At 38.9% G+C, this 13,696-nt stretch overlaps 1 protein-coding gene across 3 annotated transcripts in view; it reads right to left on the reverse strand.

The window, feature by feature from the left end:
• prdm6 (PR domain containing 6) overlaps nt 1-13,696 on the reverse strand; it is a 140,502-nt gene that overhangs the window by 32,598 nt on the left and 94,208 nt on the right. For all 3 annotated transcript variants that reach the window (XR_005698672.1, XM_040050606.1, XM_040050607.1), the window contains exons 6-7: nt 11,119-11,243; nt 375-750 (exon numbers count right to left, since the gene is read on the reverse strand). Coding sequence is in view for 2 of the 3 variants with exons in the window: in XM_040050606.1 (XP_039906540.1) it covers nt 375-750; nt 11,119-11,243 (501 nt within the window). In the remaining variant the exon portion in view is untranslated. The remainder of the gene's footprint in view (nt 1-374; nt 751-11,118; nt 11,244-13,696) is intronic.

The raw sequence follows: 13,696 nt of genomic DNA on the forward strand, positions 1-13,696 counted from the left end.
TTCTTTTCAAGCTGCCAGTAGGTACAGACCAAAATCTCGAAGCCAAATTCTTGACTGAAAATGGCGTTTCTGGACATATGAGCACTTGGCACTTGCTACCTATGTTTGTTTACAGTTAAAATCTTCGCCTTTATTCATTTAAAACTCATTTTAAATTATGCCGAAGTTTATCTTTAAGGGCTTTGGTACAACACAGTTGCTTACAATGTTGATTGTAAGCTATCAAAAGATTTTGATCCCCTGAGGTTTCAGACATAAAGAAAAGTTTTTGGAGTCATTCTCAAACCAACACTGTGTCACTTTAGTGTCAGTTTATCCTGCATTACAACAGCCTTGAGACAAACTGTCAAGCACCTAAAACCACTGTGTCTTACCGGTCAGGATTTTGCGGACAGACATGCATCTGGAGCAGGATCCTCTGGGTGAAGGTCTTGAAGCACTGGCCACATTTCCACAGGTGCCAGTCGCTGAACTCACTGCTAAGCTGGCTGGTGGATGTGGGACTTGCCAGGACTCTCTGGTTCTTTGACCCCAACTGGCCAAAACTGGAGTCCGACTGAACCCCAACCTTATCCAACAGGGAGAAACTCCGAGGGCAGGGGGAGTGGGGAAAGACCATAGAGCGCATGAGGGTGGAGGACGGAGTGGAGGACGATGAAGAGGACGAGGAAGAGGGTTTGCCGTTTTTGCTGAAGGACTGGAGGGATTCCTGCCTCGTCATGGCCTCCACCACTGTGGCTGGGACATTTACTGGACACAAGAAAGACAGAAATGATTTGGTTTTAAGTAGAAACAAGAGAGTCCAACAACTGCCAACAACTGAGGAAAATGATGTAAGTTAATGATGATGAAGATGTTCTTTAAAATTTTGACTTGGAGGAATAGCTGGAAGGCACTCAGAAGACTAGCAATGCTAACATGGACTGTTAAAGTTTTCAAAACTGCAGCACAGGATCAAACAAGGGTGCAAGACTGGAAAAATATTCTTGGCCTGAACACAAACAAATGGATGAAACCATTTATTCTTTCAGGTGGCCCTTAATGATATCTGTCCCTATAGGTTGGATTGTTGTCAGTGGGCTGGGCTTAATAGATAAAAGTATGGTTTAGCTGTTTTGATGGGAGGAAAGGAAAGGAAAGCCAGAACTTTATTGTCCTAACTGAGACCAGAGCTGGCTGACCAGCCCGGGGCAAACTGCAGCTCCTGGTATCAATGAATGGAATTATGGGAATTATGTTAGTACAGCGACTCACTGTTTTCCTCTCAGGGAAGACAGAAAGCTGCAAAAGCTATGTTTCAGGGTCAAAAATGGACCTCCAGCATGATGCTACTACAGATGAGTTTTAATTTACAGAACTACTAACATTTCTACTTTAAACTTTGCTTTCATTCCAGAAACTCAAACATTCTAAAATGTTCCCTTCACTAGTTCACTGTTAAATCCAGAATTAAATGTACCAGTCCTTTTCATATAAAAAGTTAGCCCCCATCATATCTGAAAGATCTCATAGTCTTATACTGTCCCAATAAAGCATTTTGTTCTCAGACTGCAGACTTACTTTTGGTACCTAGAGTTTGTAATAGAAGAATGCGACAACAAGCTTTTAGCTATCTTGAAGTTCTCCCACAGAACCATCTCCAAGTTTAAATTTAGGAGACAGACACCTTCTTTACTTTAGAGATTATACTCAAAACTTTCCTTTTTAAGAAGGCTTACTATTAGTGCTGGTTGAGTTGATATTGAAGCATCCTTTAGTTGTGCTCCTATAGACTCAAACTGCTGTGGGACTTCCCATAATACACACCCTTCCTTTTTCACTGCGCCTTCAGAGCAGAGGTGAGCAACTTATTTATTGTTTTATAGAATTCAATTCAATTCAATTTTATTTATATAGCGCCAAATCACAACAAAAGTCGCCTCAAGGTGTAGAAACCCACACAGATTTAGATAAAATAAGCAAAGGGCCCTAGAGTGATATTGCTAGCACTAGCATGCTAATAATTGCAACCATGGTTGCAGGTTACGATGAAAATAATACATTCTATGCAAATGTTGGCATTTTTTGGTTACACTACATAAGTGTGTCACTTGAATTGAGATTCCTTACTATAACAAGGCCTCTTCTTGATTTTGTGGGGTTTGATGGTTTTACCTTTACCTTTTGCTGGTTAGATTGACCAGACTCGTGGGCCAGTTCTGGTCATTGGAGCTTTTTTCTGATGTTGTTGGGCCCTTATGTTACAGTACAAAATGACTGCTTTGACATGACTGCTATATGGTGCTATATAAATAACACTGAATTGAATTGAATATAGTAAGTGCTTCAGAGAAAAAAAAATGAACACAGGAGCTGGCATAATAAATCCATTAGACCGATAGGAAAAACAGATTCTGGATAAAGTGTTGCTGGTGAATACAACAGTCAACTACAATGAGATTAACAGGAAAAAACACATTATATAAAAGTGTGTAAATTAGATTTTGGTTGATGCCAGCTGTCCTCACTTGACCCAGAAGTCAGCTGTGTTCTGTTTTGTGGTCAGACCAACTGACAGACCTGGAGTCCATAACCCTTCATCATGTTTGAAATTGCATTAAGAGGGTTGATTTACTTTAACTCACTGTGGAGGGTTTTGCTTTTCATTCTCTAAAACTGGTTTGCTTGGGAAAACTTGGCATGCAGACTGGGAGGAAGGAAAACTATTGCACAAGTTATTTTACATCCTTAAACTTAAGGACTACAGACAAACCAGTAGATGCTCATAACGTGTTATTTAAGAAGACAAATAGCTTATTTTGTGACTTCTTTAGTTAGACTCATTTGGGTAATTTGTGAGTCCATTTTGTTATTATTATTCTTGGGTACATTTTTCCTTCTCTACCCACGCACTAATGCATAAACAACACTTCTGGCTTTCTTAGTTTTTCTGAATTTCTTCGCATCATTTCGATTGCATCATTTTACATGAGTAAACACCCCTCTCTCCGAGATCTGCTGCTTCAGTCGTCATAACCATTTTCCATCCCTCATCAGCTCACCTCTGCCATCAGGCCACCAGGCTCAATTGATCCTCTAATAACCTGATGAGGAGATAATTACACCATTTGTAAGTTGCCCGACGGTGTTATTGACGCCCGCGTTATGCGCCGCTCGCCCACACTTAATTCATTTTGCAACCAACATTGCATATACAAAAAATGCAGGTCAATACGCTTTGGATTGCGTATGAAATGCATCATCAAAATGAGAGAATTATGCAGATGCAGCTGGCAACATTGCAGAGTTTGTATTTTCTTTCTTTATGAGGGGTGTGTTCTCTCCTACATGCCCCTCATAAAGATACAAATGGAGGAGATGCTGGTCTTCATCGCACAGAACAGAGTTTTAAAAGCAACTTCTGACACCTAAACTTGGAGTTTCATCTTCCTCTGTATTGTCTGCCTATCCATCAGTTCTGTGTATTCATTCAAACATTTTTCCATGTCATCTTCATTACGAGAATCATCTGAGGCCCTCTCCTCATCCTGTCCTCTTTTCCCTTTTTGTATCTCTCTCTTTGTCATTCAGTTTTACAATATATATGTTTCAGCCATCAAAATGTATTATATCTAGAAGTTCCCCAAAAATCAAAAATAAAAATAAAAATCATGAGACTCATCTGTCAAAGGAGTTGGTGTTATCTGTTTGTAAATGTAAATGCAATCTATTTGTGGAACTATGGTGCTTAACAGTGATATAGTTACTCTATTAAAGGATGAACTGATGTGTTCATATTCTTAGATAACAAATTAGACCACCTTATTTTGCAAACCTTCACCAGTCTATTTGAGATGGATTCCAGTCACTCCAAGTAAGAGCCCAATTGTTTGGAGACAATATCCCTCCCACCAAGGGCCTATCCAATTACCATACGTTAAGGTTGTTCCACGATCAACCTTCGGGTCACCAGAACTACTTGCTCTTGGTAGTTGGCAACAACAACAGCAAAAAAAAAGTAAGAACACTGAGCAACCATTGTTGATTGTGATCAAACTATGAAAGGACTCTTTATTTTGATCACAAGAGTTTCACTTCCTGCACACCAATTAGATTGTCCAAGTTGTCCAGCGCCTCCAGGACGGCATAATTAGAGCCAACGTCATATGTGCCATTGTAAGTAGGTATGCTGTGTCTCTCAGCATAGTGTCAAGACTTAGGAGGATTGACAACAAATTGCAGTCAATCTGTCTGTATTAATCAGTGGAAGGACAATTATTTATTTATTATTTATTAAACTTTCACCAATGTATTTGAGTGTAAATACAGTCAAGTCTGAGTCCGACTGTCATTGTTTGGGGACAGGCTGCCTGTTATCTGCGAGGCATCTGAGAAGGATTGCACTCCACAGACCATTGCCCTCTCCTTATCCGTTTCAACTGACTTTTCTCTGGTTTTGTTTTTTAATCAGTGTCCTTCTCATGTCTAGTAACATGAGACAGTGACTGGAGGCCATTCAGGCCCTCCAATAGTTAAGCTCCTCCAGGGTAACCACACGTGCTGCCACAAGAAGATATGTTATGTCTCCCAGCATAGTCTACAGAATGAGGAGATACCAGGAGATGGACTGTCAACATGTGGATAGTTGGACATGGTCATAGAATTGAATATTCTCAGCAGAAGGACAGTTATCTGTTCCTTTGTGGAAGGAGGAACAGGCGGAGCACTGTTACAGCCCTACAAAATCACCTCTGGGGGCTACTTGACTTCATTAGGGTGTCATGAGAGACCAACATCCACGATTTACATGAAATAAGTTAAAAATAATAAGAATATGCGTCAGTCTTGTACATTTATATCATACTGAATTAGCAGGAAGTTTGACTCTTGAGAGGCCACCGTTCGTCTCAGAGTGTCTTCCTCTCTTTACAGGAATGAAGTACAGTTCTGATTATGTTGCCAAATCTTTGCTGGGTAATCAATAACCATAACGTTACAGCGATTATAAAGTTTCATAAAATCAATGGAGGCAATTATAAGACTGGTAATAATAATACGTCACATAAAGAAGAGAAGTACGGAGGAGTTTACTGCAGAGGTGGACAAAATCAAAATCATTCTTCCCTCTCCTTTCTTTTCTTCAATCTTTTGCCTCTTTGACTCCTCCACTTTCCCTCTCATTTCATCCATTTTCCTGTTTTTTCCCATCATTTCTCACAGTTCTAGAGGATAAAGGGAAGTTGACAAAACTAAATAAAGAGCAGGAGCAAAGAAAAGAAAGATACAGCAGAGTCTTTCTGAGATGTTTCCTCGTCTGCTGGTGCATATGTTGCTGTGGAGCGTCAAGCCGACAGGCTGTGATTGGATGGAACATGTATGAGTAAACAACCATGGGGTGTGTGTGTTTTCTTTGTTGTGTGGTTTGGATCTTGATTCATCTTTAATGTGTCTGTGAGTGTTTGAGCTCTGCACATAAGCAAGAGTATAGAGAAATGTGTGTTTAATGTTATGTGCGTGTTTCCTGTTGTTTGTTGTTTGCCTTTGTGTATATGACTTTACTTTAAGGGGTCCTATGATGTTTTTATTTATTTTCTGTACTACTGTTACATACTGTGGTGAATGCTCATATTTAACATGGCCAGAGTTCCAAATAGTGATCAGTAGCACGTGTAACGCATTGCAAAGTAACACGTTACTGTAATCATACTACATTTTACAAAAATTCAGTTAACATACTAAATTCAGAAATCACAATACAGTTAAAATTGTTATTACTTGGTTTACAAAGGGTCTTCAGTTATCTGCGCTGCAGCTGGAAATAATGAAAGAAAAAAACATCACATGCATTTTCCTTCCTGCACACTTCACCTATAAACAGCTGATTTCAGTTTGTGTGCAGGGAGGAGGAAAACAGTGGATCAGTGTGCCGCTTTTTTGAGGAGAGGGGATATGGACATCATTTTTATTTTTACTACATGAAAGAATAAGTGCGTAATAGTAAAATTAGGACAGAAATAACTACATTATACTGCTAATACAACACTGCCTCTTTGCAAGAATATGCACAGATAGCATGCTAGCCAAGAACCCAGAGTGATGTTATAGCTGAGTGCCGACCAGTCCAGAGCACCAGTCCAGAGCCTGATCTTCAGCAGGTAAATAAGGCAGTGATGAGCAGCCAGGCTTGCAGCGTGTAGCCTCCAATTCTGCCTGTGCATGCTTTGAAAGTAGAGTCACTGTGGAAGATCGGCTTCGAAGTCTCTTTGGATTGTTGTCAGCTTTGCATTTTTGTTGGTTTTATGTTCATACGGAAACAGCAACAGAACGACTGTACGTGTGTCCTACTGTAGCCTCAGGTTTATATAACGACCTGATAATTGTGCGGCAGTGCATTTCAGGTCATGTTATGGAATAACACGAAAGTAACATAATGCGTTCTTTCTCTAACATATAATTAAGTAATATGCTGCACTGGTTTCAGGAAAAGTAACCAGTAGTGTCTAATCCAAGACTTGTTTTGTAGCAATAAGCCCAACACTGATAACGAGGACAGAGTATGTGTGAGTCAGTCAAGTCAGATTGCTCTAAACAGTTTTAGACAGTTTTTTTTCCTGCTCTTTGATATGTATTACATCAATAAGAGGGGATGTCCTTATATGGTCACCACTTTTAAGAGTTTGAACACTATTGTACCCAAACACAGCAGATAGAGCTGCAGGATAATGTGACTGCACTGGACATTTCCCAGTCTTATTGTGTTCAGGCAGCCTTTGGAGCACTAATAAAGGTCAAAGCTTTAAATGTCTGTTCCACTGAGGACAGCCTACTGTCTCCAGTGCAGTGTTTTGACGTCACAGTCATCCTTTGTGGGTACAATTACAAGATAACAATGCCACAGAAACTAACTGCTCCAATGCAGTTAGAAGCAAAATGTCTTTAATTTGGAGCAGAACTGCTGCTTTTCATGTTTGTACAAAAGAAGCTTAATCTAATTTCATTTAATTTTCATGTGAACAAACTTTTTTCACTGCAGGGTGGAACAAAAGCAAATCCTCCGGTATTTGTTTGTGCGATGCCAGGGTGTGTATGTGTGTGTATGAATGTGTGTTTGGTACATCTGGACTGCTGAGGACCAGATGCCTTCACATGAATAGAAACCATTCAAAGGTCTCAATTGTCATCCCGTAAATGCTGACAGTAAATGGTCCATGTCAAACTGTGAACACGGAAGAGGATTTGTTTTAAATATACATATTTCTGTATAACACAATTTAACAACGTTGCTGACTATGTTTCTCAGACTTTTCATAGAGCTGAATTAACACCTCATCTCTAAATCTGATACTATTTCAATAAAACCTGAACAAATAACACCATGGCTTTTGCAGGGCTGTTGAATTTAACTCATTTCATAAATCTGAGGGCATCATGTGAATAAATTAATGAGGAATCTGAGTCTGAAACAACCTTGGAAATAATGTTTTCAGTTCACACTGTTTTTGTTGTCCTAAAACTAATACATGTTTCTCATAAATGAATCCCATTTTCTTTCAGTATTCATATTATTTTTATTTAATATTTAATGAAAATCTGAATTTTTTGGAACAAGACAAATTTTCTTATATGTAAAATCCATACATGCATAATTCTCCTCTGGCTTCCTTCTCCAACTCACTTCGCCAACTTAGCGACTTTGTCACTATATTTAGCGAGTTTTCAGACCCTCTTAGCGACTTTTTTGTCTAAAAAGCGACTAGCAATAAATCTGGCAACTTTGTCTGGTGTTATTAGAGACTTATGACTTTTGACATGAAAGCACGTGTCGCTCTTACTGTCAACAAGCAGAGGGTGCTACTGTGGGCAGTTTGTTAACAATGTTACAGTTAAAAATATCCTTCTTTTACTTTTTGTGGATCACAAGGTTTAAAACTACTTAAACATACACACACACACACACACACACACACACACACACACACACACACACACACACACACACACACACACACACACAAAGACTGCCTATTTTGGGTCACTTTTGCCAGTACCAAGCCTGGATAAAGGAGGAGGGTTGGAATTTGTGACATTAAAAAAAATAATTGCTGAAAGAAATTTAATTTTAGTTCTAAATATATTCGAAATGCATTTAGGGTGTTCTTTACTGTCTTTATGTCTCTTCCACGATGTTATTTCTCTCTCTCCTAAAGCGTCAGTTGCAATTACATAAGCATGACCAATTATGCAAATTAGGTGATGACATCATTTTGTGACTTCTAGTGACTTTTAGGACAGCCAATAGCGAATTTCCTTCCCGAGGAGTTGGCAACACTGCCTTTGCCTACCAATCAGGCTTAAACTTCTCTATGTGTTTGTTAAAATGTCTTATATATTATCAGAACTTAAAAGACAGCATCAGGATTTAAAAGACCAGCCTGAACAGATGGCCAGAACAATAAAAGTCGGGTTGTTTGGCTGAGGCTCCCTAAAGCCTGCATTACTCGGTTGCTGGAGACCTGACGGTGGAGTGGGGTCTGCTTGAAAAGTCTCCACGAACTAGTCCACATAGTCATAAAAAGAACAACAGTCAGGCTCGTGGATGTCCATGAGTCTAAAATCCGCTTCACATTTTTCACTCAGTTGTTCACAAAGTGGGATGAAACGTTCATATCTTCAGTGCACAATTCCTCCTTCAAACCACGGGGATAATGGTTTTTGTTGTCTCTTTATTTCTCTCTGTCAATCAGTGCTTTGTATTTGTCTCTGTCCCTCCTCTCCCCAGTCTTCTGTCTTTAGTTTCTTTCTTTCTCCCCCCTCTGTCTCTTCTCTATCCATTCTCTCTTTTTCTCTGTCACTAATTTGTTTTTGTTTACATCTCCTCCAGTTTTCTGCTCAGTCAGCCTGTTTATATCTGTTCCATTTAAACATTTTTTTCTCCTGTGGATTTGACAGAGCAAGCCCCTGCAGGGGGATAAAAACAAACTTTGACCAAAAAACCCCACAAAAAACCAAACATGAAAAAAGATTTTTAATCTGTGGAATCTAAATTGAATTGAATTGAATTAGAGGCTCGTCTTTCACAGAGTCGCAGTGAAATGAGATCGTGCTGCTGATTGCAAATTAGAGACGTTTGGCCACAAACTGGTTTTACAGATGGAACAAGTCTTTTACATGCCATCGTTCATCATGGCGGGACTGTGGCAGCAAACTGCAAACGCACACAGTTGTATTACTTGTGTTTACAAAGACCTAAGCTGCCTATGCATTATTTTTAATTTCACCTAATTCAATCAAAACTCAGACATGAAACTTTTTAAGTATTTTAGTAAAATGCATGAAATAACTGGCTAGTATTTGCCCAAAAAAAGCACCTATAAAATAGGGATGGGTGTTGAAGTTTTTCTTGACTTTATTATAATCGTCGATTTTGCTTTTTGATCAATTCTCGTATTGATTCCTGAGCAGTTTCGTGCGTTTGTAGGAAAAGTAGATCTGTAGAAACAGAAACGAGGCTTGAATATGATTCAGCAGGGTTTTTCCTGGCCCACAATGGGCATTTGTGGACTAACTACATACCAGTAAGCATGACTCTTGCATACAGTAAAGGATCTGAGTCACTGTTACCTTCTTGATAAACATCTGTTCCAATGAGTTCAAAAGGATAGCGCCTAGGGGGGAATGATCCAAAAGATACTGAAACGATGACAAAAACCCAATACTGTAACAATATTTATGCTTTTTCCTGATAATATGGCGATAATATTAATACATGCACCTGTGCTTTGAGTGAATAAAACCTATAAAAATGGATGGTAAGGATTTCTTCATAACACTGTCAGGGAGAGGGGATTTTTCACAGTTCTAACAAAAAAAAAAAATCCTGAAAAGGTGTGCAACAGCTCCTTTGCTATGAGTTTAACATCATTGTTTTGCAATGTTCAGCGTTCAGGGAAACGCCTACACTGATAAAAGACACTGATAAGCTTGGAGACAGACAATTACGAAAGAGTGGACTATGTGGAACAGGTTCTCAACTCGTCCTGGTTCTCATGTTTTTGTGCAAAAATTCCTCGCAGTGTTTTCTTATCTCATGGGGGAGAGGTGAACTTTTGATAAAACGGTGTTCTGCTGCTGCTAAAAACACAAGATTTGGACAACAAGAATATTTAAATTACAATATATAACCTTTACTCTGAAGGCAAACACCCTCCATTTTGGAGACCACTCTTCCACTTTTCTCAGTTTCACTGCTACTCGCCAAGTGGTTTGAAGTAGTTGTTGCGTAGGTGCAGATCAGTCAGAGCCCCTGCCTGACTGAAGGTCGTGGGTTCGACTCCACTGAACGGCTACCCTGAGGTACCCCTGAGCAAAGTACCGTCCCTACACACTGCTCGTTGAACCCAACCTGCTCTGGAGTAGAGAGAGCTTTAGAAACGTGTGGGTTTTCAAAGAAGAAAACAATGAGAAGTCTTGATGGAAAACATCCTTAGTTTCATTTGACTTAAGGACAGGAAAATAGGCAAGTGTGTCAACACTAACCCACAGTGTGGCCACATTTTAGCAAATAAAAGACCTGCCCCAGTCCTGTTTTGGCTGGCTTGGTTTTTTAGACAAATAAATCCCATTTTTTTTCTTTCTTTCTTTTTTTTTTTTTAAAGAAAATGCATTTGTATCATTGTTTTTGTGGCAGGCCAAAAGATTTCCTCCAGTTTAAATACTGTCAGTAATAAAAGCTGAGGAATGGCTAAAGAAAACAGCTGATTTTAAATGCAGGCAGAGGTTTGGCTTATGTTTGGACGTGTCAGACATTTAGATATCATAGTCAAATTTACATCTGAGTCCATTTTTAGTGCTTCAGTTTAACATAGGGCAGCTGAAGAAGGTGAACCTATTGCTTCCTAGGAAACAGATGACCTTTAAACACATTTTCTTAACTATGTAAATAATGTTGTACTTCAACAAACTTGGAAGGTGTGACCTAACAAAGTTTGGACAGAAAAACACATTCAGTAAATGTCTTTTTGTTTCGTTTGCCTAAATTTAAGGCTTATTTTAAAAAAATGTTTATCAATCTCACTATACGTATATGTACATATACATACACTAGACAGGTCAACTTAGATTATTGAGACATTTTCTCACAGTTTTCATCCTGGGCGATGCACTGCAGCGGGATACCGAAGAACGAGGTGTAGGAGTCGTTGTACCAAACCAGCAGCTCTGTTCCTCTGGGGATATCCATACATGCTCTGTAGAAGATGCAGGATCTACAACACAGACACAGGCATGTTTAGTTTGAAAAGTGCATCAAAAGTAAACTTCACCACTCTCTCTGGTCATGTTGTCACTTTTAAATTACAATGCAGGGTAGACATTTAGTGCAGTTTATTTATTTATTTATCCCAACATGTAGTGACATTTCTTGGGAGTTGCAGAGAGTGCATAATTCAGGCATTCATCCTGAAAAAATAAGATGTTTTACTTGAGAAGAGCTGAAGGAAAACCAAAATATTCTCTAGCTGAATCGAAGTTAAGAAATAAACACTAAATAGATAAATGTAACCATTTTGATATATAAACAAATTCATTCATTGGCAAACCTGAGAACTGATTTGTGGATAAAGTGTGATGTTTCAAAAATATATAATTGAGCTTTGCAAGAAAATTACAATTTAAAAAAATAACTACAAACAAATAAAACTATAAAAAACTATAAAAACTTTAAAGTTATGAACACACAAAAAACACACCAAACTATATGCAAATGAACACAGATATCCACATTATATGCATTAGAATATTGAGGTCAACAGTGGTTCAGTTAAAAAAAACAAAACAAGCAAACAAAAAACTTTCAGAGTAATAATGCTGAACAAAAGTGAAAAGCATTAATGTTAATCTATCCCTCTGTGGATCGGCGCCCTACAGGTTACAGATCAGGTCACTGAGGTCGTCCTCCCAGCAGCTCCTCTCTGTCCCAACCTCACATATAAAAACTAAAGGCGTGCAGGCTTTCTGTTATTGCCAAAGCCTCTGGAATAGTCTGCAATTACACAAAGTCCACAAAGACTCGCCTATTGCTGTTTACTTCGAGTCGAGTCTGAGGTGTCTCATCATTTTTCTCAAGTTGAGTATTGTTTCTACAGACTTTTTATTCACTGATTTTTTTTTAAATTAATATAATTTTAACATTGCCAGCAATCAGTGCAAAGATTTTTTTCAATCTATACGTGTTTTTCTGCACCATAGAGCACAGCTTATCTGCAGTGTGTCTCTTTGCAATATGGGACTCAAGCGACCTCCAACGTCCTATAGGTTGCTGAACACAGGTTTCAACAAAGGGTGCGGTTAAATCCATGACTTCTTGCAGAAGCAACATCAGTATATTTATGGCAGAATGTTTAGATTTCTGCCTTAAAACGTGGCAGGAATCCGAATGTGATCATTCAGAGTAAATTTCTGTGTGTGTGGACAGCAACAGGTTTGTCATTTTTCCCGGTTAATCACAATATCATCACAAACAGATTGGACGTAACTGCCAACTTGACCACATGTAGTCACAACGTGATAGCAGACTGATGCTGTCTTATCACAGTTTATCACCACCTTGACACACCAAAGTATCTTTAAAGATGTGGTCACAGACCTTTCCATAACTTTGGTTGTGCAGAAGTCTTCAAGCAGTGGTGTGACTCTAGCATTAACTGTGTGCTGACTCTGGAGAGTGAAGGCCATTGTATGTACCTGGCTAAGAGGAACCCACCCTGAGGAGAGGTTTATATAGACTGCAGAGGTTTATATATAAAAACATACAGAGACAGCCACAGACCATTAAGTGTAAAGCACATCTTAAACATATATTTTTTTTATAGGTACAGACCGCTGGACTTCTGGAAGGAAATAACTTAATTTTCCCTGCAAGGAGCCATGTAATTTTACTCTTTACCTAGAAGTGAAGCAGCACCAAAGCTCTCTAAAACAATAAAGAAAAGACATCGAAGATAAGCGCATGCCTGATTTATAGATGTGTGGATAACAACTTTGATGAAAATGTTGAACAAACTGTCCTTAAACCCTACTTCGGATAAAAACAGTCCTGGAAACAAGATGGTGTGAGGTGGTTGGTGACTCTTTCCAGGTCTGATTTTACAAAAGCTTCCCATCTGATAACAGCTTAATTTCACATCGGACCAAATCCGAATGATTTATGGGAAATATCTGGTGTCTCTTACTCTGTTCAGACCAACTAATCACCATTATATTGTTCAAACATGCAGCCACTGGGCTGTCGGTTCCCGGGTCACACCACCGCTAAAACAAACACCTCATCCACCCAAAAACATCTTTGTAACAACATGAGCGAAATCCACATTCAAAACCACATTTTCATACCCAGACTATTTTAAAACACTTTCCCACATGTGTTTCTCCCACCGGGACCGTACAGTGTCAGACAGACCAGATTGTAACAGAGGTCACAGGTTCAACTCCCTCACGACTCCCTTGCTTTTTGTTTTTTTTGCCAAAGTGCCTTTGAGCCAGAAAACCTAGTCTGTGCAAACAGCTTGTGACAACCACTTAAAGTGAAATCAAATTACATTTAATACAAACCATAACTCCTTTTTCTTTTTTTAAATTTCCATTCGAAGTGCACCAACTTCCTCAGTATAAGAAATGTTCAATTAATAAAATTTGACTTGATGTTTCAAAAACACCTCAA

The sequence above is a fragment of the Simochromis diagramma genome, unplaced genomic scaffold (genome assembly GCF_900408965.1).
Source record: "Simochromis diagramma unplaced genomic scaffold, fSimDia1.1 OVJJ01000131.1, whole genome shotgun sequence".
In the NCBI taxonomy this organism is placed as follows: Eukaryota; Metazoa; Chordata; class Actinopteri; order Cichliformes; family Cichlidae; genus Simochromis; species Simochromis diagramma.